The sequence below is a fragment of the Hetaerina americana genome, unplaced genomic scaffold, assembly GCF_022747635.1.
Source record: "Hetaerina americana unplaced genomic scaffold, ioHetAmer1.1.p SCAF_79, whole genome shotgun sequence".
Lineage (NCBI taxonomy): Eukaryota > Metazoa > Arthropoda > Insecta > Odonata > Calopterygidae > Hetaerina > Hetaerina americana.
In genome coordinates this window covers 306,752-323,025 of record NW_027287416.1, presented here as the reverse complement: position 1 = coordinate 323,025, position 16,274 = coordinate 306,752, and the positions used below count along the sequence as shown (strand labels likewise).

At 35.9% G+C, this 16,274-nt stretch overlaps 1 protein-coding gene across 2 annotated transcripts; it reads left to right on the top strand.

Annotated features, from left to right (window-relative positions):
* The first annotated feature begins 52 nt into the window (after positions 1–52).
* Positions 53–12,949, top strand: nop5 (nop5 ribonucleoprotein). 2 transcript variants are annotated; one of them, XM_071596239.1, is made up of 13 exons: positions 53–209; positions 308–384; positions 2,444–2,758; positions 2,838–3,037; positions 3,519–3,664; positions 3,747–3,873; positions 5,361–5,524; positions 8,409–8,620; positions 8,864–8,991; positions 9,749–9,823; positions 10,421–10,480; positions 11,041–11,109; positions 11,567–12,949. In XM_071596239.1, the coding sequence occupies exons 1-13, from the start codon at positions 165–167 to the stop codon at positions 11,707–11,709; spliced, it is 1,761 nt and encodes a 586-aa protein (XP_071452340.1). In that variant the 5' UTR covers positions 53–164; the 3' UTR covers positions 11,710–12,949. The 2 variants fall into 2 exon arrangements, with proteins under 2 accessions (XP_071452340.1, XP_071452339.1); XM_071596238.1 differs by having other exon boundaries at positions 9,746–9,823.
* Positions 12,950–16,274: the final 3,325 nt, after the last annotated feature.

Here is a 16,274-nt window from a genome sequence, read left to right as displayed (position 1 = left end):
GTAATTCTTTTGTTTGGAATTTCTCCTGCACTTGTTTGTGATATTCGTTGCGTTCAATGGAAGTGACCGCGTGGTGTTGCCGGGCATGTGCTGTGGTTTAGTGGAGTGAAATGTTAAATTGAGGAGAATTTTGACAGAAATTAGGTTGTTATATCTACTTCAACATGTTGGTATTGTTTGAAACGTCTGCGGGTTATGCCTTTTTCAAGGTAAACAATTTCTGTTTATTGTTGATTCTTCGCAACCACTACTGGCTTCTCACCGATGTTGAGGTGGAAAATAACGTGTTTTTTCATATTGTTCACAGTTGCTGGATGACAATAAACTCCAGGAAACTGAAAATTTATTTAAGGACTTCGAAACCCCCGATGCTGCCAGCAAAGTGTAAGTAATAATTGTCACCAACAGTCGCACATTTAAAGGTAGCAGTTTTAAATATTCTCAATGGAAAAAAAAGTTATGTGGAGAGGGTAGAATAAAACTGGGAGTTGAAGTAGTTGAGTTCTACGAATAGTTGTTGGCTTAGGTCGTAATGGGACATGGTTTATTATCTATTGCCAAATGTGCAGTCCATATTGAATCTATTTGGGTATTGGAATCCTAAAAACGTTCTCTTGGGGTGCGGATTATAATAATTATTGTCTTCTGCTGAACGGATGTAGAACATTTCATAATCGAAAATGTTAAAGTCCAGTCTAGATTCATCTATTAAAGGTAATTAAATAACAAGCGATTTACGTCTGAAGAATTATATTACAATTGGTGCGAATTATGAAGGATTTCTATTGGCTCATTGTTCAGCCACATTAGGCGTATCGTAAATGACAGTCCTTTTTTTAATTTTATTGCATACTATAATGACCTAAAATCCAGTTGCGTAGCTAGAGAAATTATTTCAAGGCCCACTAGAGCAATGTGCCACAAGAATATAGTCAAACGCTGTTCAAACTTAGGCCAGCGAGGTATCGCTCGTCATTTGAACTCCTAATTTCACGGTATCCAATACTGACTGCTTTTTCTCTTGCTGTAACAATTTTCATATGCATATAAACAACTGTCCCGATTGGATTACTCATCCAACTCTGGCTTAGCGTGTGCACCTAGAAACGTGAATTTCCGGGAGTACCGAAGCTCTCATTAAAAGAGAATTTTTCGACTTGTAAACTGGTTTCATGCCCAGAAATGTTTACTTTTGTGTATTCAGAGGTAACGGCTGTTTTATCGTCATATATGTTGTTACAGAGTCATTTTGGCAATATATGGCATTGGTCAGCATATGTCAGAGACGTCCCGGTTGTGTGTTATCTTTTGTGTTAGTAAAGCCCAATTTAAATTTGATCACTTTTAAGTCATTAAAGAAACTCACTTGTTGGTATTATGGAGTACGCCCCCGAAGGGACTAGTGGATCACATAAACTTTATTTTACAATGGAATCATCTTGGTGTCGACTCCCGCGTGGACCAACATCTACATTGGTCATTTCTACTCTCTTCCACAAAACTCCTGTGTGCAGTGCAGTTGAAGCACAAGACCGTGAAAGTGCTGTTGCACTTTTTTGATTCCCTTAGGTAATAGCTTTTTGCAGTCTACATTGCTCCTCATCCTCGGGGCATCCTTTATTCTTACCTTTCATGAGGTCCCATATGATATTTTGTACCAAGAATTCTTATTCACTCATTGGAATTTGCAATCAAGTCATCATTCAAATTGACATCAATCCCATCCCTTCAGTGTCCGCACCAGTGTATAGCCACATGTTACCACTATCACCTCTTTCAGTCAGCCTAGAGCTTGTTGCTTGGAATGCACGCAAAGGAGGAAATCAATGTTATATCCAACAAGTTGAATGTCTTGCATTTTTTTTATAATATCAATTTTACTAAACAAAATTTACAAGAATAATTCGGATACGAGTGATATTGTATGAGTTTGAAAAGAATAACTATAAATTAAGAATATTTCCCATATCCAACAAGTTGAATGTCTTGCATTTTTTTTATAATATCAATTTTACAAAACAAAATTTACAAGAATAATTCTGATACGAGTGATATTTTATGAGTTTGAAAAGAATAACTATAAATTAAGAATATTTCCCATACATCTTTGGTTCATCAAAAAATTTATTTTTGCATTTGCATAAGTTTGTAAGATCAGGGCTCTTAAGGCATTGAACCTCACTATTGAGATCCAGAAAACCTAATCTTAGCTTAATATTGAATCATTTATAGTGAATACCAAATAAGCATCTTTATATTGGTAATGAAGCATGGGTCATTTAAATCCCTGATAGCAGTGAGCATAAAATATAAGTGCAAGCATTTAAAAAATTATTACTTTGTATTTAGCCTTAAAAATCTTGATGAGGAGAACTAGGCCATATTATTTTCTTATGCCATTTGATTTTCAGCCATTTACATTGGTAATTGTTTTCATTTTTAGGGTGAAGCTTAAGCATTTTGAGAAGTTCAATGACACCACTGAAGCATTGGCTGCAGCCACTGCTGCTGTTGAAGGGAAACTATGCAAGAGTCTCAAAAAAGTTCTAAAGAAAGTAATAGCTACCGAAGCTCATGAACAGTTATTGGTGTCTGATGCCAAGTTGGGAGGTACCATACGAGAAAAACTGAACATACCATGTCTTTCCAATACCGCTGTCCAAGAACTCATGAGGTGCATTAGATCCCAGACTGAAACACTTATTTCAGGCCTTCCCAAAAAGGAGATGGCTGCAATGGCACTTGGTCTTGCCCATAGGTAATTTAAGTTACTCTTTTGAGCATAATAATAGTTCTATAATATTTCACTTGAATTAATTAAATGTATTTTGTTGCAGCTTGTCAAGATATAAACTGAAATTTAGCCCAGATAAGATTGATACGATGATAGTTCAAGCTGTTTGTTTACTGGATGATTTAGATAAAGAGTTAAATAATTACATAATGAGGTGCAGGGAGTGGTACGGATGGCATTTTCCGGAACTTGGAAAAATTATTGCTGACCATACTGCTTTTGTGAGGACAGTGAAATTAATTGGTATGTATAGATGTCATTATAATTAGCAGTTTTTACTTATGCTTTGACATCAGCATCATTTGAACTCAAAATATTAATTGATTGGGAATTTTAATGCTATATTTTTGTCACTATTTTGCATATTGAATTTGAAATGCCCAGCTTTCTTTGGAAAAAATATATTTTTTTTGTAGCATTATTAGCTTTGACCTGACTCCAGAAGGCGGGAACTTGTCATCTTCTTTCTCTTTAATTCTCTCCATCTCATAAGATAAGCATCTCATGAATTGTTTATACTAATGGTAGGTGTGTTTGGTCAGTGTGTTTATGGTTAAGGTTCTCACTTGACTACCAAAATATTCTTTGGAGTCCACCAGATTTTATTTAAGGGAAAATAATGAAAATATAATTTTTTATTATAAGACCTTTTTGTTGTTTGTGTTCATCAATAATTTATGGTTTCATGTTGTAGTGAAGAATATTTTCTTTCCTTCATTACCAGGAACAAGAGAAAACACTATGAACACTGATCTATCTGATATTCTTCCCGAGGAGATAGAGGAAAAGGTGAAAGAAGCTGCAGAAATATCAATGGGAACTGAAATAACACCAAAAGACATTGAAAATATTCAACTTTTGTGTGACCAGGTCTGTAATAGAATGTTTTTATCAACCATTATTTGGTATGTTTAAAAAATTGGTTACTTTAATCAATTTTAAACTTTTGCAGGTTTTGGAGATTTCCGAGTACCGCACTCAGCTGTATGAGTACCTTAAGTCTCGCATGATGGCTGTTGCTCCTAACCTTACTGTTTTAGTGGGAGATTTAGTAGGAGCAAGGCTAATATCACATGCAGGTGAGTTATATCTCTTTCTGTTTAGTTCAACATTAGAAATTAACTTTATGAATGGTGCTCTTATTTTTTTGGTATACATTTTTGTGTTATAATTTTTGGAGCTGTTCAAGATGGATAATGTTCATGTATGCACTTCAATATGCACTGTTAGAAGGTATTCAGCTTTAATATCAAAGTCAAAAAGGTTTTTTAGAGTGGTTAAAATGCTTTTTGTAAGAAAGGTATTATTGTAGTAAAACTGGAGAACTCTTCTGAACATTTTCCAGTCATTTGGGGTCACATTTCCAGTTGTCTTTGGTCTAAAAATCATTAATAGTCATATTGCCATGTTATAAACCCATCCCTTATGCTGTGCCAGTAACTGATCAGCCTTGATTTTTGGTAGCTGATTCTGAATATAGGGGGCCAGTCCTGTTTGTTGGCAGCCGATCTTGAATTTTGAAAACTTGGGTCACGACTTTTTAGTTGGCTTTTGAATTTTATTTAGCTGACCATCTCGAGTTTTTTATGTCTTGTGGGTGGTCAGCTCTTGTCATCTTTATTTATCCAAATAACTGGTCATTGGTGAAAAAATCAAACATTTTGCTTAACTCATCCTCCAATTTGTATAATTGAATTTGTGAGTTCTTTGCCAACACTCCAATTCTTAATCTTCCTTGGATAAGTGCAAAGTGACTGAAAGTGAAGGAAATTGAATATATGCACTTTTAATTGAATTTCACTTCTATATTTTTGCGTACAAATTGAAAGTTACTGTAGCAAAGATGTTATAAAATTCATTATATTTTTATATAGCATGTACAGGTGACTTAACATATTGTAATTGGCCACCATTCAGGTTTATTCACTACCTCTTACATGTTGCTGTCTATGTAATGATGTACCTAGTTCATCATCACATACATACATGTATCAACGTGTAAGAAGCGGTGAAATTCTTATGCAGATGAGTTCCAAATGAAACTTACCAATGGGTAAGTTTTATGTTGGAAGCCACAGTCCATGTGATCGCTGTAGGTTTCATTTCCTCCAGAGATGTTATGTGGTAATATTGGCTAATAAAATCATTGTCCTTACATTAAGTGTCTTTAAAAGCAATGTTGTAAGTTAGACCTCCGTTCCCTTTTTTAGCATATATTGAAACATGTTGTCTGAAGTTCTTCCAAGAATTAATTCACTGCAGTGATAATGGCATACAAATTGAAAAACAGTTTTGTGATCTGCGCCCATTACCTTAATATGGGAAAAGTTTCAGAATTTTGCATTCAGCTTAAGTCAAGCTATAGATAAAATACTAAAATGTGCTGGAGTTTCATGGTAGCAATAGGGTTTTATCCAAAATTCAAGCACCTCTGCTTTGGAAATAATTTGGTATATGATGCTAAAACTTAAGAGTTCATGTCCTCATGTAGGGGTATGCCCACAGCAAATTTTAATGGAATTTAGTCAAATGAGTTCAATTTGATGGAAAATGATTTTTTTTAAAGGTTCACTTCTAAACCTTGCAAAGCATCCTGCATCGACAGTCCAAATATTGGGTGCTGAGAAAGCCCTGTTTCGTGCCTTGAAGACAAAACGAGACACACCTAAATATGGACTTATCTATCATGCTCAACTGGTTGGGCAGACAAGTGCCAAGAACAAAGGGAAGGTTAGTTTGCTTTGTTTTTTTAATTTTTTTGACCATCTAAAATATCTCAGAAGGAATTGTGTTCCAAGGATGTGTTACAGGAAGAATGGATATTGTGCATCAAACTGGAAAACGCCTAGTCATAAATTTTGAGTGTAAACTGAACATAAGTAAGAACAACAATGGGTGGTTCTCATGGAGGTTTATTTAACTGCTGTCTTTTCCTCATTCCCCCCCCCTTCCCCTCTATTATTCTTTCTCTGCCAATTTTTAAAAGTAATAGAGCTTGTGAGCAGGTGTTATGCTGCTTAATTATAAGTTATCATGCTAAAATATTTGGTGTGGTTAAATATTTAAAGAGAAATACAGTGGAAACCTGCTCAACAAGCAAAATTGTTCACAAATCTTTCTTTAAAAGCAAAATACACATTAAGCAAATAACAAACTTTATAAATTTATGTAAAATATGATTGGGTGTTCCATGCAAAAAAAAAGTAAATTACTTACAAGGTTTATTCAAAGAAAATTATGTATATGTTCTGAAGGACATGAATCATCATCATCTTCTATCACGGAATAAACCAACTAGGAATGCAAATTCAATTAAGACAAAACAAAAAAAGAGTCAAAATAATTTATATTTTATGAGATATTCCTAATACTATTTTACTAGAATTGTCTGTAGGTATATGTTTTTGAAGTCACTTCAAAATTTTGTGAAAATGCAACAGTATTATCATTAAATAAATTTTTAGCATGCATAGCCATTGCTTGATTGTGATGATTCTTCTCAATTTGTAATGCAACAGTTTCTCATGCTTTCCCATGGCCTCCACATCACATTCTTCTTTCTTGGATGCTAAACTTCTTTAAGGTGCATCGAGTGATTGTCTCTGACGAGCAGGGGTTTAATTTTAAAATCTTCTGCTCGCACTGGCACAAAATAGCTGTGTGAGGCAGTCTTCCATTGACCTGTAACTGGACAGTACACATGCCCTTGCAGTACACATCCTTCAGCATCTCTTTCCAGAACAGACCGATCTTGTCACAATTAAAAACGTGTTGCTTCAGGGATCTATGTTTCTTGAAGTTGCAGATGAAGCTCTCTCTGCCTTTTTGCTGGAGTTGGCGACAAAACTGTGCCTTGCAATGCTGTGGATGCAGGTTCTTCATTTAAATCTTTTGAACCAACCAGCCTTCCCAAAATTTTTCTTTGGGTGTTGATGATCTCACCCTCTTCTTGATGAGATTGGCAAAACTCACTTTTGCCTTCTAACAAACCATATACAAGGTCTGTCCCAAAAGTAGTAGGACTGAGTCAATTAAAAATATTAATTGCCAGAGTTGATACATTCACTCATAAGTGTTTGAAGTAGCACCCTAGTGCATCCACACCCAGTTGCTAGTGGGTTTTCCACACCTTGTATGCCTTCTCAAATTTGCCTGGAATGCTGCTAAGCTGCCATGTCACTGCTTGTTATAAGGCTTCCACCGAACCATGGTGGCATCATTTCAGCACGGATTTGAGGGGAGAGAATTGGAAAAAGTCTGGTGGGGCATTGTCTAACAAATTTGAATCCACACTCTCATGGTTGAGAAGCTCTTGCCAGATCTGCGTCAGAGTTTCCTTTTGTTCGTCTGATAGCACTCACGATGCCAACTTCGTACACACCTTTCTCATGCCCATGATATTGATCAGAAGAAAGTGTGCATCACACTTCTAGGGAAGCTTAGTTCATCAGAAATCGTGCTAACACATCTGTGGTCCTTGTCCAGCAAAACTTTCACTCTTACAAGATTTTCATCACTTTTTGAGGTCAAAAGGCATCCTGAACGTTTGGCTTCTTCAAAATCTTCTCCACCCTCCCAAAATAACTTGTGCCACTCAAAAACACGTGATCTACCCTTGGCACTATCACCAAGCTGCCTAAGCATGTCAGAAGTCTCTGTCCTGGGTTTTCCCAGTTTCACCCAAAATTTGATGGCATAGTGCTGTTTCAATAACTGGTTCATGATGGAGCATAACGAGGTCACGCTATAGAGGTTTCGCAAACCAATGATATTCACTTTGCAAAGGCTGGGAGCCAAATGCCGCTGGCCTCCAACCTTTCCTGAGACTCTCTTCCCTCGAACCCAGCCAGTGCAGTGAAACCACTGCCTGTCCATCTGTCTATCCAGGAGAAAATGTCATTCCACTTTTGGCACAGACCTTGTATTCTTGTTACTCTATATATGAATAATGTATCTCTCTAATGTTGTCCATTAGGATAATGCACGTTGTTAATTTCAACCAATGTGCTAAATCAGCCATGCTCAAACCTTGTCCTCAATTTTCAATGATTTCATTTAAAATATATGGTTATATTTACTCTCTTTTGGCTTTATCTTCAGGGACATTTTTGTGATGATTATTAAACTTCGCATGAGTAAATCGCCAGAAATATGTCTAAAAACAAGTTTTGTGATCAAATGTTGCCCTTATGATGCTAGCAGAAAGAGTATTAAACACTAAATGAACCAGTGGGCATGCAGTCATTCCGAGAATTCCCTCCTCCTTATCACTTATTATGCAATACGTCACTTGTTGAATCATTAAAAAAAATAAGTTTGCTTTTAATGCAAATTACTTGCTATGGGAAGTGCTCATTAAGCAAGGTTTCATTCATCATCTCCTCCTTGTAAGTGATAAGTCTTATACGAGCTCCAAGGTGGAATTCAATGGGACTTTTAGATTAGTGATAAATTTTGTTAGTGATTTCTTTGTATTTCAACAGCAATGCCACTGTGTTTAAGTGGAATTAATGGGTAGATGTCAGCTACTGCCTTATTCATTGAAATGAAGAATGTAAGGTCTGTTATGCTTATGAGATTAACATATATTCTCATCTTATCTGTTTGCATAAAGATGTCAAGAATGTTGGCTGCTAAGGCAGCACTAGCTTGCCGAGTAGATGCCCTCGGAGATGATGAACCAGGTTCAGGGAACAACTTTGAGTTGGGGGCGGAGCACAAGGCAAAGTTGGAGTCCAGGTTAAGGATTCTGGAGGAAGGAGGCTTAAAGCGAATTAGTGGCACAGGAAAGGCCAAATCTGCATTTGAAAAATATTACTCTAAGAGGTAAGAAAAGTGTTGAGTAAAGCTTTGCTTAGGAATACGAATGACAACTGGATTTTAAAAGTCAGTTTTGTATGAGAAATAGAACACCTATGCTATGGCACATTTTTTTTAAATTTGAAGATGGGCAAACTTGCATGCTTAGTAATATATATGTATTTACATTTTCTTTCATATTGTCCTCATTAAAGAATCATTAAACTTAGTTATATTGAGAATCACAGTATTCACATAAAAATATTTCAGTGAGGTGAGACAGTTTCCTGCCACAGCTGACACAACTCTTCCAATGAAAAGAAAACTCAGTGAAGGTACGCCAAAAAAAGTTCTGATTGAAGAAATTGGGGAAGCAGTACCTAAGGAAGAATCAGAAGGTTGGCTATTCTGAATTTTATATGTTGTTATTTTTATCTTCCAAAATTATTTTTATTTATTGCTATAATAGCAAATCTTAAATTGGTGCTGGGTCTTAATGTAAACAAAGTTATTAACAGCATTTACTGTATTATTCTTTACCAAACATAATAATAATGTAATTGATAGATTATTTTAAAGAAAGAAAAGAACAGTTTCATATGGAAATTGTGCATGTAACTTAGTTCATTGGTAATTTATTAAATTCCAAGAAACTGCAGGAGACGCCACGACAGTAACTTTTAATGGAGTCATCCGCTAAATGTGCATTACAATACAACAATTTCAGACTGTAAAATCATTCACCTTGACCATGCTTCACAACTATATTATATAAGAGACCAGGCAAGTGATTCTTACCCTCTGATATTGTTGCATGGTAATTTATTAGTTTGTTTGTGGGAATATAGTATAATCACCAAATATAGTATAGTTGAAGATGTACATTTGGTGATGATCGACTAAGCCTAGAGTTTTCTGAAATGAATTTTATGTAAAAAAAAGGGAAATCAATTGTTTTACTATTAATCATTTCACCAAAGCTTACTGGGTGCCTTTTGATTTAAAGAGGGGTTTTAAACGTGGAACCAACTGCAAACCTAGGTGTACTACTTTATTTTGTGAAATATGTGCAAACTTAAATTGCATTACGTAGGTTTTTCTAAGAAGTTAGTGTAAATAAATTTTATTTTGCAATTGTATTGATAATTGCAGAAGGCATGCCTCCTAAGAAAAAGAAGAAGAAACTTAAGGTTGAGCCTGAAGAGGAACCTGAAGAAAAAGTTTTTGAAGGTAAGGACTTAATTGTTTTTTTAGCTGTATTGAACAGCAGCCAATAGTTCAAATATGGCGTAGTTGTTTTATTGTGGCAGATATATGATGACTAATGGTAGATCCAAAGCAAATTTTATAGTAACCGCGGTAACGCAATCATACATCAGGGCAGTTACTCCTTGCCCTGATATTTAGATGAACCAAGTTATAACACAATTACAGTTGTTCGGGAATATCCTCTGCAAGGGAAGAAATTCATAATAATTGCTCGCATGCATCAAAATGGAGGACATAATTTGATTCTCATTCTCTCTAGGGTCTCTTATATAAAATGCAGTAGATTATTTCTATAATAAAGGAGGTTAAAGTCAATGGTCATTGGTCAAAGGGAATCATAATGCTATTTAATTTTGCCAATTTATTATGTAGTAATTTCTGTTTGTATATTAAAAATTAAATATCAAATAATTAACTATTAATGTGCACAGGCACTGATGCATACACACATAAATATAAATGATTTTCTCGGCAGATAAACAGTTTACTCATTTATTTGTTATTATACTGATGCCAGACAGACATATTTTATATAAATTAATGAACTTTTTATTTCAGAAGCTACACCTGGAAAGAAGAAGAAAAAATTAAAACAAAAAATGGAAGAACAGGAAGTTGGTTAGTGATCTTTTATTTCTTAATTATGCATTAACTCCAATGGTTATGACTGCATTCATTGCAGGGTGCTTTTATAATTTTATTTAGGGATTCTTTTATGTCTTTTTTTATATTTTTCATTTACCTGACTGTGTGGCTGTTCTTATTTGCATACACTAGTTTATTTCTTCAAAGTTTAACCTGAATATTATTACTGTTACTGTATTTTCCCATTGATAGCATGTCCATTATCTGTACAAAAATGTTCATATGATCAAAATAAATGACAATGCGCATTACGTAGAATAAAAATTGAAAAAATCCAAACATTTACATACCTATGCCCACTATAATTTAAAGACGTCTTGCAAAAATAAATTAGTCTGGAAACATGCCTTTTTAATTGCATTCCATTTTATACACATCTGCTACTGTTACAGATATTTCATCTCATAAATCCATGAGAAAGAGAAGTTTATATATTTCTCATGCATTATAGAGAAAATGAATAGATAGATCTTTTAAGGTGTTTGAAACCAATAATGAACTCACCACTATATAGAGTCATTCCTTTCTTCCAGATTGTGCTGAGGAATTTGGTGGAAAGAAGGAGGTGAAAGAGGAACCAGTAGAAATGGAAGATGTCACAGGTAGGTGAAATTTTTTTCTTCCTTTACACTTCAAATGCCAGTTTTGCCTTACTTCCAAAACTGTTTTTCGTTTGAGATTTTCTTGTTGAATTTTCTACTAAATGTGACTTGAGCAGAGGGAAATGTCTCTGTATTTTCATGGATTATAAGAATTATCCTTCTAAGCTTATGATTAAAGATTAACTGTGAGAGCATTTGGATTACCAGGTACCGCCCTAATGTAACCGGCATTTAAAATGGTAGTAGGCTGAAAATAATTCGGGTCAGAAATTAGTCAGGAAAATTTAGAAAAGGGTATCGTCCTTATATAGTTTCAGAAATGACACAACCTTTAATTTTTAGTAAATTTTATGATAACAATCCACATGCAAGGGGCAAGGGCTGGGCTATCCACCTTCTTTACATAATAATTTAAACAATTCTGTTTATTTGACTGTCAATTTTCATATTTCCTCAGAATCTGGCAAGAAGAAAAAGAAGAAGAAGAAGTCAGGAGATTTTGAGGTGAAGGAACAACCGGAAGAACAAGTGCCTGAGGCCTCAGGGAGTGGGAAAAAGAAGAAAAAGAAGAAATCAAGTATGGGAGCTCAAGATGTTTAGTTCAGCTTAGTAGCCAGTGCAAGTCTGGCCTTTGCTAGTTTTTTTCCTAAATCTCTTACGGCAAAGATTTTTTTACATGAATGAATGCAAGTGTTAGGAATAAATGAAATAGCATTTGCTTCTGAATACAGTGAATTTGATGTGTGTGAATAAAGTGATTTTATTCAGGTAATTAGTATGCTTGATTAAATCATAATTCTCATAAACACTTGTGAAAGTAATTTTCTTGCTTCCATATTTGCTAGCAATGATGAAGAGGAAGTTTTATTTTAATCGCTCTTCTTTCTGATCATGCCAGGCAATGGGAAAGTATTTATACTTTCCTTATCTACATTTCATGTCACACTTTGTTTTTAAAATCAAACAAAATCTAGAAGTATAATCTTAAGTTATTTTCCTGTTGTGTATATAATTTTCTGATTGTGTGGGGAGGAGGTGAGTTTGTCACTCTCAATTGGTTATGTCTTCTTATGTAACAGGAAAAATATATTTTTTACTTCATATAACTATATTTCAAATTTCATTTGCTTTATTATTAATGACTATGCATTATATTAACATCCTTCTCATGAATTATTTTCACTTGGTAATAATTTTTAAATGAACACTGAAATGGGTAGTAGCCTCAAGACTTAGTGTTCTTGAGAATATCTCTACATTGGTTCCTGTGGCAGACAAAAAAAATTGACAGTCACGTTAAATGGTTTTAGTGGTGATATGCATGTGGAATGAACATTTATGACCACTTATCACCTCCTTAGTGATGCAAATGAAATGATTCTTAGCATGGATGCCCACACTATGATGATCCAAGATATTCCATAGGAAAGACCTACGAGTAGAGTACACATTGTTCGGATAAGAAAATTTCGGTGTATATGGGGATGTTTCAGTAGCTTAACTGGCTGAAGCCCTTTTATCAGATATCAAGTGATATGGGTTCAAATCGTGGTCAAGGCAAATGATTTTGACACCTTGAAATTATTGTAACTTAAGTTCTTACCCTAAAATAAGATTTTTTTGTGACTGGTATGCCTCAATGAGGAACTTAAATGATAATGTTTGTGCAAATGAATAAATTTATTTCCAGTGATATAAGGTATTTTCCCATCGATAAAGCGTGCGCTATCTATGCAAAAATGTTCAGATGATCGAAAAAATGACGATGCATGTTATGTAATGGAAATTGAAAAATTCCAAACATTTACGTACCTATGTTCAATATAATTTATGGAAGAGTTTTGCAAAAATAAATTAGTCTGGAAGCATGCCTTTCTAATTGCATTCTATTTTTTACAGATCTGCTACTGTTAGTTATTTCATCTCATAAATCCATGAGAAAAAGAAAAACAAAACTTCTATACTTCATTTATTCTATTACATAGTACTTCACATATACATAAAGTACATCATATTATATACGCGTCCGGAAAATAAGTGTACTGACTCCTGGGCTGGGCGCGCCGCTCCAGGTGCGCCCAGCACCGCTCTAACGGGCTGCGATTGGAGGGGGGTATGTTGGCAAGCGACGCTGAAGAAGGCAGTCGGCTCTGAGCTGTGGTGTAGTGAGGAGCTCTGTTAATGCGAACCTCCATGCTCGACCCACGTCACGGAACGCGATGCCGAAGCAGCGTTATTCCATCAAATTTGCGGTAAAGCTTGGGAAATCGTCTACCGAAACTGACGGTATGCTTAACCAGGCTTACGGGGAGTCAGCCATGTCCAGAAACATGATCTTTCAGTGGCACAAGATGTTCGTGGAGGGCAGAGAAGAGGTCGACGACGAGTCTTCGAGAGGTTCCCGATGATGCCTTCGCGGGAGCGTTCCAGGAATGGGAACGCCACTGGAACAAGTGTGTCGACTCACAAGGGTCCTATTTTGAGGAATATTAGCTTAAGATATGTAAAAGTGTAATAAATTTTTTTTCCTGAGCTCAGTACACTTATTTTCCGGACGAACCCTGCATGTTTAAATATAGGATAGGTAGATCACCTGATTTCACAATTAAATGAATTAGGTGCATTTATTATCTTTTCAGGCACATTATCAAATTCAATCTCCAAAGTTAATTCTTCCTCATCTTCTAGCACTGGTGTTGAAATATTGCCTAAGGCTTTTTCAAATCCATTTTTTTACACTAGTTCATCTGACACCCTGCCAACTATCTAGGATCCACATGCTTATTTCTTCATAAGACACTTTAAATCCTTCCCAATTCTGTGTAGTCTTTCATGTCACAAATAATCCACTTTTCCCAAGTAGAGTGTATTTTTGATTTAAAAGATTTATCAGTGGATAAATCTTGGAGTGGCATATATAGATAACTATGAAGCCCTGGGTGCGCAGTATCTATACTAATTCATGGTAACTACAAAGTTCTGGTTGCACTTTATCGATGGGAAAATACAGTGAATACTGGTTTGAAATCTAATTGTCCATTTCAAGATCATAGCAGGTTTGCAGCTACTAATACTGAATATTCACTGAAGTTCAGTAGCCGTAAAAAATGATCACTGGACAGTTTCTGTTTGACATGTTTATTTAGGCCTTCAGTAGATCAATAATAGGAAAATTTAAAAGAGAAAGAAAACATCAATTGAAAAGTGTTATTTGATGTGAAGATTTTTTAGGCAATTCTCTATAATTAAACGACTTGCACAAGTTTATCGTGAATGTATTCATTTCTTACAATACAGACGCTTGGGTCTGTAGTGTAAGCAATTTGTAGTATTTCAGGAAATATATGCATGCATAGATTGATTAAAATGGTTTCGCACCTTGTGAATGATTGATTAAATAGCATTTGAACCAATGGATGGTGTATGTTGAAGCTTATGTAGCATTAAGTCATTGTCAACAGATCAAATGCTATTTTTAAATCAACTAATACTGGAGGACATCAACCTGTTGCATTGAGGAGCCGTGACTTTGGTCAGCCGCTGATCTGCAAGTCGCTGAATTCCCACAGTGTGCATTTGGAGGTATTTACTTTTTACTGATACAAATAATTGTAAATAAATAAATCTATTTGGAAAGTCCAGAAATATTACTATTCTAATCCCAAAAGTTGTCCATGTGCACCAATATAAACATTTTTTTTTGGCATGAGGTGTGTCTATGAAATTCATTGCGACAGAAATTTACTGTGGGGATGTAGGCTAATGGGAGTACTGTACGTTTTAAAAGTAATATCATAAAATATAACGAATTGGGTCATCTGGTTTTTCTCATTGTTAGATAATACATGGGGAGATATTCCCGTGGGAATGCTCATCATAATTGACGTCCATGTATCTAGAACGACATCGATGTTAATTGGAACGATAAAGTAATCACTTGGGTATCGAGCTCTCTTCTTTTTACTGCGACCACTGTAAAATGGAGAAATCGAGTGTACCGCTACCGAGGGAGGAAGGTGTTGGATTAGAAATTCCAATACTTAAGTCATACGCCATCTGTCGGTCAAAACGAAACTACACGTGCATAATTCTTGACGCCGATTTATTCCGAGAAATTGTCAATTAGCAAGTTTGCAGTAGCTTAAGGACTACACGTGCGATCAGGAAATTTCTTGAATTTGTCCAATTTTCTAGGAAAGGGCCAGCATTTTCCAGGCGCCCGGCCGGGATAAAATTCACTCATTTCCAATTAACTCTTCAATTACTATTGGATTCCTGATCTTTCGCATCGTTCTTATCAAAATGAAGAAGTTCCCGGGGAAGGCTCTCAATAAGTATCGATTCCCCGAAATCGTTCGAAAAAAATGGCCACCAAGAGGAGTCGCAGCAAGACCAGCCATCAGCACAAACAGCCAGGCACCACTTGTATTCCCCCGGTCTAATGCGGAACATTTATATGAACGGCGAAAGTTGGGACTTAAAATATTTATATTTTTGACATGCTCTGGGCGTGGCATCCCCTTTGACTCCCATCTCCCGCGTTTGGCTTGGCTCAGGACTTAGAATACGATCGTATTTTTGAGGATGGCCCTGGCGTAAAGTCGAATCGACCCGCTTAGTCGGCTGGCGGTGGTTTATTGGCGATGAAGGATGCGTTTCGATCAACTAGGTATTTGGCCGATGGTTGACCATGACCAATCAGTAATTGACTTTTACTTGAAACTTAATTCGGGAATCACTATTACCAATGGACAAGGGCATTACCTTGGCCATGCCTTGACACTGCAGGGCCTTGATATAGTGGATTACTGAGTGTCACTAAACGTCAAAATTAAGGCTCTAAAGCCAACAATAACGTAGTTACGCTCCTGAATTGCGGCGAATTGTATTTGATTTCGGTGTGTATCGGGGGATTACTATTACGTCCGTCAAATGGACATTCGTGCAATCATTCGACTCTCAGAGCTGAGCCTGCCGGAGCTTTTAACCGTCGTTCGAATTCGCCTCTCGTCTGCCGGCCCTGGATGAATAACGAAACTTGGCTGAGGACTCGTTTATACTTACATCTTCAGAGAGTACTTGTTCTAATAACAGAGGGAACAGGATATCCACTTTTACGATGATTTCTCAATGAAGTTAATTTCCTGTCGGCATATTCGACAATT

Excerpts from the sequence above, each read along its gene's own strand:
- nop5 (XM_071596238.1), top strand. The coding sequence starts at position 165 with ATGTTGGTATTGTTTGAAACGTCTGCGGGTTATGCCTTTTTCAAG. Across the intron at positions 3,874-5,360 it reads AAGGCTAATATCACATGCAG|GTTCACTTCTAAACCTTGCA; the intron begins GTGAGTTATATC and ends TTTTTTTTAAAG. Across the intron at positions 9,824-10,420 it reads TGAAGAAAAAGTTTTTGAAG|AAGCTACACCTGGAAAGAAG; the intron begins GTAAGGACTTAA and ends TTTTTATTTCAG.